The 12992-nt window shown below is 47.7% G+C and overlaps 1 protein-coding gene across 2 annotated transcripts; it reads left to right on the forward strand.

Moving 5' to 3' along the window:
• Positions 1-534: 534 nt before the first annotated feature.
• Positions 535-10721, forward strand: FKBP1B (FKBP prolyl isomerase 1B). 2 transcript variants are annotated; one of them, XM_040622953.1, is made up of 4 exons: positions 535-629; positions 4106-4153; positions 8923-9035; positions 10125-10721. In XM_040622953.1, the coding sequence occupies exons 1-4, from the start codon at positions 593-595 to the stop codon at positions 10251-10253; spliced, it is 327 nt and encodes a 108-aa protein (XP_040478887.1). In that variant the 5' UTR covers positions 535-592; the 3' UTR covers positions 10254-10721. The 2 variants fall into 2 exon arrangements, with proteins under 2 accessions (XP_040478887.1, XP_040478889.1); XM_040622955.1 differs by having other exon boundaries at positions 10080-10218.
• Positions 10722-12992: the final 2271 nt, after the last annotated feature.

Genomic DNA, 12992 nt, shown 5'->3' on the forward strand with positions numbered 1-12992 from the left:
CCCCCCCCCCCCCCCCCACTCCCCGCGCATCCCCAGAATGCGCCTACATTCCGGGCAGTCGAGCTAGGGTAAGTACCTATCAGGTGCTTCCATAACGTTCTGAACTCCAGTGAGCGCATCTATTTAAAGTGTTGGTTTAGTTGCCGGCCTTCCCCTAGTCTGTGGGACCGGGTTGACTCCCCAGAGCTTAGCACAGAGTAGATGCTAGATAAATCTGTGTGGAACGGATGGATAGATCGATGGATAAATGGATGGATGCATGGATGCATGGATGGATGCGCGGGTGTCTCATGCCTCCCTCGCCATCCTCCCCAGTTAATGACCGTTAGCCTGGCCACGCTCTGGAGCAGCCGCGTCAGGGTCCCTTCCCCCGGGCCCCGCCCCAGTCGACCCCACCTTTCCGCGCCGCTCCGCCCCGCCGCCCCCTTCCCCGTGGCCCCTCCCCGCGCAGGTCCCGACTCCCGCCGCACCTCCTCCGGCTCTGCAGTGGCGGCGGGGAGGCGAGCCGGAGCGCCAGCCGGGCCAGGGCCGGAGCCGAGCCGGGGTCGGGGCAGCAGCGGGGACCCTCGGAGGCGGGGCCAGTGGGACTGCGATGGGCGTGGAGATCGAGACCATCTCCCCGGGAGACGGTACCGGGCGGCGGAGCCGGGGGAGGAGGAAGGGTCCCGGGGCGGAGCCGGGCGGGCGGGGGTCTGATTCTGAGGTAGCGCGGAGGGTGCTGAATCGGGGGCGGGCATAGGATGGGGCGGCTGGAGGAGACCCCAGACGGGATTGTTGGGGGGTCTAGCAGACGATCCTCCACCATCCCCTTCCGCGCCGGCTCACCTAGGGGATCGAAGGCGGCGGCCAGGAGCCGGGGGTCTGCGGCCCGCCACCGCCCCGGGGGCCTCGGGCCGCCGCTGCAGCGGCTGTAACCTCTCAGTTATCTGCTACTGCTGATTTCCCAGCGCAGGGCTTTAGCTCTGCTTTCCCTGCCCTGCTAGGTGAGCTCTGGGGACAGCTGGAAGGGTTCCCTTCTGCTTGGGGCAATCCTTTCTAACGCGCCCCCCTTCGGGCCTCCGATCGGGCGGCCCCTGTGGGCTGGGCGGTGAGATGTTGTGGGGACCGAGCCAGTCTGGGAAGGAAGAAGCGCTCCCTCCGCCGCCTCTGCATCTTGCTTTATCCTCCCCGCCCCACTCAGCCTCTCCAGCCATCCTGTACGCTTCCATGGCTTTCATTACCGTCTCAAACCGATGCCCTCCAAACTTAAGCCTTTAGCCCAGATCTCCGACCCGAGTTCAAGGTGGTCCATTTATCCAGCTGCGGCTCGACCTCTACCTGGATGTCCCACGGATACCTAATTCAGCAAGTCCAAAACAACTCATGCTCCTTGTCCTCCCCACTCCCAAGCACTCCTCTGTTATTCCCTTTTCCCTGCCCCCAGAACTGGCACCACGCACTTTCCCAAGCCAGGCATCTCTTGTATAATTGGGTCTGGATGTGCAAGGAATAGCCATTTTTTAATTTTTAAATGAAACTTAATCCAGTCCAGAGCCCCCATTTCTGCAGAATTTGATAGACAAACTTCATGTGAGACATAACCGACAACCCCCACCCCTTCTAGGAAATTGGAGGACCTCTTGGTTCTTGTTAAAGGCAATGGTCCTTAGAGGGCCCAGCCCCTACCCTTATCACCCCGCAGGTACAGGCTTCTTTGCCCACCCTGGGAACCATGAGGCTGGGTCCCAGGAAGCATCTCCCTGAGACTTTGTCACACCCCAGAGCACTGCCACTGAGTTCTGCCAAGGGGCTGGAGGCTTCTTCTCCCTTCCCTAGCTCAAAGTAGCCTTTAGAGTTTTCTCTGCTTATCCTCCCTCTCTGGCCAAGGACAAAGGGCATTTTCTCTTGAGGGAGATTAGATTTTTAGAGGAAGCCTGCAAGAGCTTTGGCCTGCTTTTAACAGTCTAAACCCTTGAGTCAAGAAAGCACAAAAGGACCAAGCTACTGTACTGTTAACACTAGAGACACCGGGTCTTGGTCAAGCCTCACAGCAAGTCTGACAGGACTTGGTCCTTCTGCTGAAAATCTCTAGGCTCCATCCCTTTAGCCCCTGCTCTGGTTCCATCCACCACCATCTCTCACCTGGATTTCTGCACATCCTCTAAACTGGTCTCCCCACCTCCAGTCTCAGCTCTCTGCCTTCCATTGGGTCTCCCTAACTCACGGCCTATTTTCCTCACCATAGCCTGAGGACCCTTTAAAATGCATGTTTGACGGTCCCATCCCATTCTGCTCCTCCCCCACCCGGCCCTCTGCCTTGTATTTTAATGAATCTTCCCTTTCCTTCTCCCGACAGATAGTAAGCTAGTCTAGTCTTATGTTCCACAGTAGAGCCTCTTTTCTTACTACAGCCCTTACTCCCACTACCACCTTTTTCTCTAGCTTCGGCAAGCTGCCTGCAAAGTGGTTAAACACACCAGTCATTCTGCAAATATTTATCGAACATGTACAATGTGCTAGGTCCTGGGGTTACAACAGTGAGCCAGACAGGGATCCCACTAGTTCTTGATTCTGGGCCTTTGAATGTGTTGTTCGCTCTTCCCAGATTACCTCCCTTTACTTCCTCTAGCAAACTATTAATCTTTTAAGACCCAGTTTAACCCTTATCTCCTCTCTGATGCCTTCCCTGACTCCCCATAGAGTCCTCAACATATTGGCTCAGTTGTTAGCCTCCCAAAGCTTTGCTATCCAGGCCTGTGGCTTTAAATTCCACCCAGATTTATACCTCCAGTGCAGACTCTCCATCTGCCTACTTGCAATATAAACTCAGATGTCTAATAGGCATTTCAAGATTGCCAACTGCTCAAATCTGCTCCTCCCTAGTCTTCCCCACCTGGAATTAGTTCCACTGTCCATCCAGTTGCCCAAACTGAAAACTCAAGCATTGTACTCGATTTCTCCTTCTCCCTCATCCTGGACCCCATCTCCACTCCACTAATGTACCCTGTCAGCCCTGTCTCCCAAATACATCTCTTTTGCTCTCTTCTCTGCTGCCACCACATTAATTCAAGCCATAATTGATTTCCTGTCTGGATTATTGCAACAGGCGCCTAACCGTCCATCCTACACACAGCAGCCAGAGTGATCTTATAAAATCTTAATTCAGATTATGTCATTCTCTTGCTTAAAACCCTCCAGTGGCTTCCTATTGCACTTGGAGTTAAATCCAGCCCCGCAATACCAGGCATGATCCGGCTCTTTCCCACTTGTCTCCCTCTCCCTCTCTTCTTTCCAGTCACCAGTCTTCTTTCTCTTCTGCAAATGCTCCAATCTTTTCCTGCCTCAAGGTTTATGCACTTGCAGCTCCCTCTTCCTGCAGTGCTTTTCCCAGCATTTTGCTCATTCTTCAAGATTCAGCCCAAATGTCACCTTTTCTGAGAGGCCATCCTGGACCACCCTTTCTAAAATGGTCTGATCATTGTGTCTCTTTAACTTGTCATTGTGTTTCATTCCTTTAGAGAATTATCATAATTTATAATTGTCTTGTTTATCTGAGTACTGTTTGTTTCCCTCCATTAGAATGTAAACTCCAAGGATTAGGGATCTTGTCTGTATGGTTTACTGCCAGGTCCCTGAAATCAGGCCCAGGCTTCGCATATAGTAGGTATTCTGTAAATATTTGTGAATGATTATGCTTATTAATCCTTGCTTGCAGTCATCATCCTGCACTATAATCTATTATTTATTTATGTGTCTGTTTCCCTAACTTCACCATGAGTTCATAGATTGCTCTGTGTTTCTGAAATCTGGTCTAGGCACATAGTAGGCTGTCAGGAAATGTTTGTAGAATGGATGAAGGAAAGTAAAAGGAGCAGTCAAGGAAAGGAAAATAACAAGGAGAGAGTGGAGTTGAGGAACCCAAGGGTATAAAGTTCAAATCAAATAAGGAGAGGTGAAGAGACTAATCTGGCTCACAGGAGGCAGGGAGCCAGAACTAGAGCCATGGGCATCTCCAAGGTATGGAGGGGAATGTGGGCCAGGCCTCTGGGTCACAGTCACACCTGAACGTCCCAGGTCACTTTCTCCAATACCTTATTCATTCATCTGCTGTCATGTCTCCTTGCAGGAAGGACATTTCCCAAGAAGGGACAGACGTGTGTGGTGCACTACACAGGTAGGCTTTGCTCCCTCAGGCTTCACCCAGACCTGCCCCTCCCGAGGGAGGCCTTTCCTCTGATACTCCTCTCCGGAGGTATCTGCGCCCTGGCTCAGGCCCAAAGCCTCAGATAGCCAGGTCTCCCTCTGACCAGCTATCCCCCCATTTCTCAAGCCAGCCTTGTGCATATGGGAAAGGGGGCTTGCAAGGTTACCCCTTCCCCACTTGCACCATCAGGAGCCCTCTGTGGAGCCTGGCCCTCCTGGTTCTGTCTGATATTTGGAATCCCTTCTTAAAGCTCTGAGAGCCCTGCTCTTCTCTACAGACTCCTTTTTCCTCTTACAATATTATTACAGAAGAGGAGGTTGACCTCCTCAGCATTTCCTTTCTTTTTTCAAAAATAGACTATTTGACTTGCCTACTGTTGTTGAGTACCTACTGTGTGCAAGATGCTGTCCTGGGCACTGGGGACACAGATGAAAAGGGAGGATTCCTTCCTTCTTTGGGGCTCTGGGGAGTGGGAGAGACCAGTGATCCAGGGTCTCTGATGCAGTGTGGGTGGGGGGGTGACAGCCGTGCCTGTCTCAGGGTGCTGGAGCCCCCCACATCTCTGCTGATCCCTCTTGGATGCTCTGTACTGGAAGGTCAGGTGGGCTGAGGAACATTCTAGATGGATTCCTGAGGACGGCTGGCAGAAAGATCACGAGCAGGTATTTGTTCCCAGAGGGGCGAGTGCTCTGCCTTGTGACCTGCTTCCCAATGTGGCAAACTTGGTGACAGCCACTTAGCAGACAGCAAGGCCAGTTTAATTCCTAGGACGTATTCAGATGGGGCCATTTTTAGCAGTTCTCTGGGCCAGTGTGAAGTGCCAGGTTAAATCTAGGCAGACAGTGTGGGTATTTCTCAACAGCTGTGTTGCCGGTCGCTGACGTCAGTGGGCTAGAGCTGTGTTTTATCTCCCGGTGATGTGGCCTAATTACCATGAGTCCTCTGGGGCCTCTGACCTGTGTAATTGATTTATCTGTTCTACATGTTGTAGACAGACCAGTACTTATCAAGTTACTAAAACCACAACATCCTTTTGCAAAGACTTTTTATAGTAGATACAGAGAGCAGGCAATGTTCATTAAACACTAACATTAGCCATGAGTGCCTCTGGTTTCGGGAAGGACTGTCTCATCAAACCCAGCAAGAGACTGTATGGGACTTTTTGGTAAACTTTTAAATTAAATATAAACACAGTAGAGAACATAAATCTAAAATGTACAGCTCAATGAAATTTTTCGAAGTGATTACACTTATATATGACTACCATCCAGACCAACACATACATTTCCAGAACCCCCAGGCTCAGGCATCTCCCTCATGCCTCCTCCTAGTCATTACACCTCCCGGAAGTAACCAGCATTCACACCTTTGTCCCCATCGTTTGGCTTGGCCTGTTATTAAATATCATATAAATGGGATCATAGAGTATTTTCTCTTTTGTGTTTGGCTTATTTTACTCAATATTATGTCTGTGAGATTATGTCTGTGAAAGTGGTTCGTTCTTTTTTTTAAAGATTTATTTATTTATTTGAGAGAGAGAGAGAGAGTACACACACGAGTGGGGGGAGGGGCCGAGGGAGAGGGAGAGAGAGAATCTCAAGTAGACTCTGTGCTGAGTGTGGAGCCCGACTCGGGGCTCAATCCCATGACCCTGAGATCATGACCTGAACTGAAATCAAGAGTCAGATGCTTAACCGATTGAGTCATCCAGGAGCCCCTGATTTGTTCTTTTTTAGTCCTGTACAGTTCATTGTGTGATGAATATACTACAATTTATCTTTTCAACAATTGATGAACATTTGGGTTGTTGATAGTTTCTGGCTATTATGAGTAGTATTGCTTCGAACAGTCTCGTAGGTGTCTTTTGGTGCACATATGTACACATTTCGGTTGGTATACGCCCAGAAGTGGAGTTAGGTGGGCATGGGGTTATACCAATGCTCAGCTTTAGCAGATACTGCCAAACAGCTTCCCAAAGTAGTCATGCCGATTTCCACTGCCACCAGCCATGTGTGAGAGTTCCAGTTCTCCTGTGTCCTCGTCAACTTGGCATTCTCATGTTTTTGTTTTGTTTTTGGTCCACTCAGGTGGATGTCCAGTGGTATCTTGTAGTTTTGATTGGCGTTGCCCTGATGACTAATGAAGTTGAGTACCTTTTCATGCACTTACTGACCATTTGGATATCCTCTTTAGTCTGCTCAAGTTTTGTCCAATTATAAAAATTAGGTTGGCTGTCTTTAAAGGAATTTTTTTTTTTTTTAGAGAGAGAGAGAGTGAGAGAGAGCATGGGGTCGGGGGGCAGAGGGAGAGGGAGAGAGAGAATCTTAAGCAGGCTTCATGCCCAGCACAGAGCCCAACCCAGGGCTCGATCTCACAGCCCTGAGATCATGACCTGAGCTGAAATCAGGAGTCAGACGCTTATGCACCACCCAGGCACCCCAGGAATTCTTTATATATTCTAGGTATGAGTCTTTTGTTAGTTATACTGATTCCAATCACCTCCCATGCCAGAGCTTGTCTTTTTACTCTCTTAATGGCATTTTTTGAATAGAAGTTCTTAATTTAATTAATTTTTTTTAAAACAAAAAAAGACAGAGCACACCCAGAGAGAGAGTTCAAGCAGGGGGAGCGACAGGCAGAGGGAGAAGCAGACTCCCCACTTAGCAGGAAGCCGATGCGGGGCTCAATTCCAGGACCCTGGGGTCATGACCTGAGCAAAGGCAGATGTTTAACCTATGAAGCCAACCAGGCACTTCTAGAAGTTCTTAATTTTAATGAAGTGCTACGTATCGATCTTTTCCTTTATAGTTAGTACTTTTGTGTTCAGTTCAGAAATCTTTGTCCCTGGGTCATGAAGATGTTCTTCTGTTTGTTATCTTGTAGAAGCTTTATTATTTTATGTTTCATATTTAATTCTGTGATTCATCTGGAATCGATTTTTATGTGTGCATAAAGTAGGGGTCAAGTTTCATTTTTTTCTCCATATGGATATGCAGTTGATCCAGCAACATTAATAAAAAAAATCATCCTTTATCTGTTGCATTGCCGTGGCACCTTTGTTGAATCAGGTAACCACGTATATGTGGGTCTTTTTCTGGGCTGCATGGTTTGGGCTGAACTTGTAGCAGTAGATAACTGTATGTGTCCTGAAGTATATTAAGTCGTATGAAACCTGAAGAAATTGGGGAATGAGAAAGCCAGTCTTCAAAGGGAGTGTGTGTGTGCATACACATATGTGTTTTTGTCCAAGTATGTGTCTGTGTGAATGTATGTAGATTTGTGGATTTAAATATTTTCTTAGCATCTGTTTGACCATGAGGGTCTTTCTTCTGAAAGTGTGTGCATAAGTGCCCATGCGCCCGCATGAGTATCTCTGTGTATCTGAATATCTTAACCTGTATCATGCATGAGTTTGTATTTCATCTCCTTAGTATCCATCTGTATAGCCACAGGGTTTTCTCCTTTGCCTGATTTTGTACCCAGGGCAAGAGTCCAATTTATTCTACCCAGAAGGTAGAAAAATGAGACTGTCACTCGTATATAAGTGGTAGGAATTCGGAAGTGGAGTCATAGATGCTCAGACACTAAGCTTGTCCAGACCTCCCACATTAAACATGGCAAATCTGAGACCATGAGAAAGGAAGTGATTTGCCTAACTTTACACAATGAGTTAGTGCCAGCATGAAGTCAGAATCCAGTCTCTGAACTCATAGGCCAAATCTTTCTCTGGTCTCAAATTGCCTTTTGTTGTGGTCTGCAGGCTGCAGGAAGAAATCGTGGGAGAGCATCGTTTACAGTAGGTCTGATCTTTGAGCCAATCACCAAACGAACTAAAAACAGAAAAACAGCTCTTGAGCCTTAGGCAGCAGGAATGAGAAGTGTTTGTACGTCAGGGATGACAAGGCAGCCACACCTGGAGGCTCAGGGATGCTCCAAACTGCTGGAGACAGCATCGGGGTGTTCCGGGTTCAAACAGGCCCTTTTTATGGGGTCTGGAGGCCACCCTTGACTGGCTCACTTTGCTCTGTTCATTGCAGGAAGGGGATGATGATATGGCCTTTGGGTTTTGTGTGTTGAGGGAACCTTGTGAAAAGCAGGTGAGGATGCAACCTGAGGCAGAAACATCTTCGGGCTGAGGAAGTGGCTCAGAAAAGGTTGTAAAGCACAGAGGTATTTGAGAAAGGTGTGCCCTGAATAGGACATGGGGGGAAGGAGAGGCAGGGGAGAGCAGAGAGGGGTTATCAGGCAGGCTATATATATATATATATCTGGATCTTGAAGGGCCTGTGTGCAGTGTAGGCATTTAGATTCTGCCTCGGGGAGCTATTGACGTGTTTTAAGCAAGGGAGTAACATGATCAGATACATGTTTATAAAAGACAGTCATGGGTGTCATGTGGAGGCTGGAATGGAGGAGTGAGAGTGGAGTAGAAAGACCAGTTAGAGGGTGTTCCGCACACAGGTGAGACATGATGGGGACGTGGTGCAGTCACGGGGTGGTGGCAGTAGAAATGGAGAAAGCAAGTAGATTGCAGAGATGTGTAGGACTTAGTGATAGGCTGCACGTGGGGTAAGGTAGAGCAAAGTATCTGGGTTTCTTGCTTGGGCAACAGGACAGGTGGGGAGATTGGAAGAGGCGCAGTTTGTGCCAAATAGGAATTCCATTTTAGACATGCGGCCCCAGAACTGGGAGTTAACTCATGACCACCGCTCTTCTCCATCCTATTCTTGCTTTCACAGGAATGCTCCAAAATGGAAAGAAATTCGATTCGTCCAGAGACAGAAACAAACCTTTCAAGTTCAGAATTGGCAAACAGGAAGTCATCAAGGGTTTTGAAGAGGGTGCAGCCCAGGTAGGATGGGAATCCTCAGTAGGGAGAATTCGGGGAGTTGGAGTCTGGGCTCAGTACGCTGCCCTTGCCCTATCACAGACAGCCACAGCTTTGACTTTGCTGCCAGGGCATGGGGACGCCATCCAGATTCTGTCCTTGGCTTTGTGCCCCCACCCCTTCCCTCTCCTTTAAGTCACTGGGGGCTCTCATTCCAAGCACAACCCTCCAGGCTTGCTCAGAACTAGCTTCGGAGGCCTGCGAGCTACCAGCTGTCTGGGACAGAGGCAGCAGGAGAGTTGAGGGGTGGGGAGGCCAAGGGGTTTTTGTTTTGTTTTTGTTTTTTAACTTAAAAATTTCAGACTTGCAAAAATATCACAGAAATAGTTCCCATATATTCTTTGCCCAGCTTCCCCAAACGTTAACATTTTACATAACCATAGTACAATGATCAAATTACATGAGTTTGTGATCAATTACACATTAACATTGATACAGTACTATTAACCGAGCCATTCAAATTTTTGAGTTGGTTATTCAAAATTTAAAAATCGATTTTTTCAAATTTCACCTGTCCCACCAGTGCCAGGTGTCCTTGATGACTGCTGTGATGAGCCCTGGTTCATGCTTTTCTCCCTTGGTCTCTGAAGCCATACGATGCTCTGTTAGAGTAGCTCTCTCAGCCCTCCGCACCTTGCGGTGGCCTCTGATTGCTTCACATCTTTAATGGTTGCTCCTTTATCTCCTTGAGTGTGTACTTGGATGTGTGCTCTTTACATGCCCTCTTTAGGTTCTTTTGGAAGAGGGTGAGGAAAAATAATGAACCAATCGAAGTGTTGGGGCCATGCACTAGTTGAATAACCAGCAGTGGTTGTTGGATGAATGAATTTGGGACTACTTGGTGGAAGTTACTGCCCCGCAGTGAAGTCTCTGCTAGTCTGAGGCAGAATCTCAATTCGGCATCACTTCAGTGTGCCCCATAGAAAATTCATCTCAGATCTTCGGAGTTACTTTGAGGATGGTGTGGGAAAATGCCATAGTTATCTTACTTTTTTCTTTTAAATCAAGCTGGGTCCTCTTTCTCCTCTCCCCATCTGCCCCCATCCCTGCTAGATGAGCTTGGGGCAGAGGGCGAAGCTGACCTGCACCCCCGATGTGGCGTATGGAGCCACGGGCCACCCTGGTGTCATCCCTCCCAATGCCACCCTCATCTTTGACGTGGAGCTGCTCAACTTAGAGTGAAGGCAGGAAGGAACTCGAGGTGGCTGGAGATGGCTGCTGCTCACCCTCCTAGCCTGCTCTGCCACTGGGACGGCTCCTCCTGCTTGGGGCTCTTGATCAGTGCGCTAACCTCACTGCCCCACAGCATTATCCATGCTCTGCCCAAGTTGCTCTGTATGTGTTCATCATCGTACACGCGCATCTTTGCTTGAGGAAACTTCGGTTGCAGATCAAAACATTTCAGGTTGTGCATTTTGCGTGATGCATGTCGTAGCCATTTCTGATCACAGAATACAGATTTCTCGTTCGCACAATCTACACTGCCTTACTTAAGCCAGACACACAAGGTGCTCAGACATGAAATGTACATGGTATACACAGAGGGACTTGAGCCAGTTACCTTTGCTGTCACTTTCTCTCTTAGCAATTCTGTTGGCTGCTGACTTACACAATGTCCTCCTCGGAAATGATATGTAAAATAAAGGCTCTGTGCTTGACAAATTCCTGTCCATCCTTATTGTAGGAAGGAAGTGCTTTAAGGACTACATAACCAGTTGCCCTTGGGAAAGAGTGGGAAGGAGCCTTCCAAGTAGCCAGGAATGATAATAAACATAATAGCTATGATGTGAGTTTTGTACATGCTGGGCCTTGTTCTATATATTTTTAAATAAAATTGCCACCAACCCTCTAAGCAGCCCTACAAGGTAGGTATTAACTTGCCACTCGCCTCACAGGCTCAGAATTCTTCTCCGAATAACCGAAGGAATGTATTGTGTTCAAACCCCATAGCCTAGCAGTCCAACATAGGATTTGAGCACTTGCGTGACCTTGCAATCTCTCTGTGTTTGGACTTAGAGGGACGAGTTCTCACCCAGCAGGAAAAGAACACTACGCCTGAACGAATGAAGGTGTGTTAGGTCTTCGAGCCCTACACTCACTCACGCTGGGAACTTACTTTTGAAAAGGAATGTGTGGTTTTGAGCTTGTTTTTGCATTTACTGCTTAGTTTCATCTAGTTTTGCTCTTACATTGGGGTATTATTTCTGAGAATGTATGATTCTGAACTTGTTTCCATATATACTGCTTATTTCCATCTATATTTACTATAACTTATGGGAATTCCCAGTTAGGGTTTATCATCAGCCCACTTACTGGTGTGGGCTGTGTGTTTGCCAAGGGAGCCTGGGGCAATGTGGCTAAGAGATTTTTCTTTTGACGTAGGTGAGAAAAGTTCTTTGCCATAGTCGGGGCTATTCTGTCAGTGAGGCCTTGGATTAAGATTGAGGAGAGGCTGGTAGGTTAGTACTTAGTTTCCCGCATAGATTCATTGATACATGTCACATAATGTCATACGAATGATAATAGGTCCATGTCATCTTGTCTGCTTCATCTACCCCTTTAGTCTCCAGGAAGCCCTGGCTGTATTCCTCCGCTGAAGATCAAGGAGTTAAGAGGCAGTGCTTTAAGATGGAGGAAAAGAAATGAGAAAGGGGGCGCTTTGCTTTTAATCACCCAACCCCTGGTCTCACTTCTGTTGTAGAAGCAGACCAGCCAGAGGGTGCTGCACTCATTCCTTTCTGGGGTCTTTCCTTCAGAATGTCTTAGTTCCCAGGTTTTTTCAATGACACGAATGTCTCTGATAATTTCTCAGAACTTTGCCTGTTATGAGAGACATACTCCTGTTTTCTGCTGTGACACCAGCAGGATAAAATTAAAAATGGCATCAAGAACCATTTCAGGTGTCCACTGTGGAGCTGAAAAAAGATCTCAGTGTAGACTATTCATAGGTTAAGGGGTCATGGGAGACACCCACCAAGAGAACCAAAACAAACAAATGCAAGTAACTACTGGCTAGCACCTGGAAAGGATATGCTAGGCTTTGCAGGCTCTGCTTTACTGGCGCTCTTAAAAGATGATGCAGAAAATTATGAGACAGTATGCTAACAAGTTTGGACATTGTCCTGGGAGAGCCACTGAGAGTTGTTAAGCAGGAGAGTGGTAATGAGATCTATGTCGTATCAGTCATCTTCAAATTTCCAGTCTACTCATACAAAATCTTTCTTAGAAACTCAAAATTTAACCTCGGTGAACGTAAAGCAGCTCTGGCACACATCGATACACATACATGTGCACGAGCACGATTGTCCCTTGTACTCCTAAAAGCAGTCTGAAGGGGCGCCTGGGTGGCTCAGTTGTTGGGCGTCTGCCTTCGGCTCGGGTCATGATTCCGGGACCCTGCGATTGAGCCCTGTGTCAGGCTCCCTGCTCAGTGGGGAGCCTGCTTTTCCCTCTCCCACTCCCCCTGCTTGTCTTCCCTCTCTCCTGTATCTCTGTCAAATAAATAAATAAAAATCTTAAAAAAAAAAAAAAGCGGCAGTCTGAAAAATAGCCTTAGATGCCTGGTGTAGAAAAAGACCGATTAAAAGTATAGCCTCAGCTTCTTAGCACACACAGACCTGGCACAGAGTAGGTGCTCAAGATTTATCTACAGAATTCAAGTTCTTTTAACTGGGACAGGCCACAAAATTGCCAAACAATTGGAATTTTTAAAGATTTTATTTTTTAAGTAATTTCTACACCCAACATGGGACTCAAACTTAACGACTATGCGATCGAGAGTCACATGCTGTACTGACTGAGCCAGCCAGGTGCCCCACAATCGGACATTTTAATTTTTAAAATTCTTTTAAAGATTTATTTATTAGAGAGAGAGTACAGGGGGGAGGGGCAGAGGGAGAGGGAGAGAAACTTAAGCAGACT

The sequence above is a fragment of the Ursus maritimus genome, unplaced genomic scaffold, assembly GCF_017311325.1.
Source record: "Ursus maritimus isolate PB19 unplaced genomic scaffold, ASM1731132v1 scaffold_6, whole genome shotgun sequence".
In the NCBI taxonomy this organism is placed as follows: domain Eukaryota; kingdom Metazoa; phylum Chordata; class Mammalia; order Carnivora; family Ursidae; genus Ursus; species Ursus maritimus.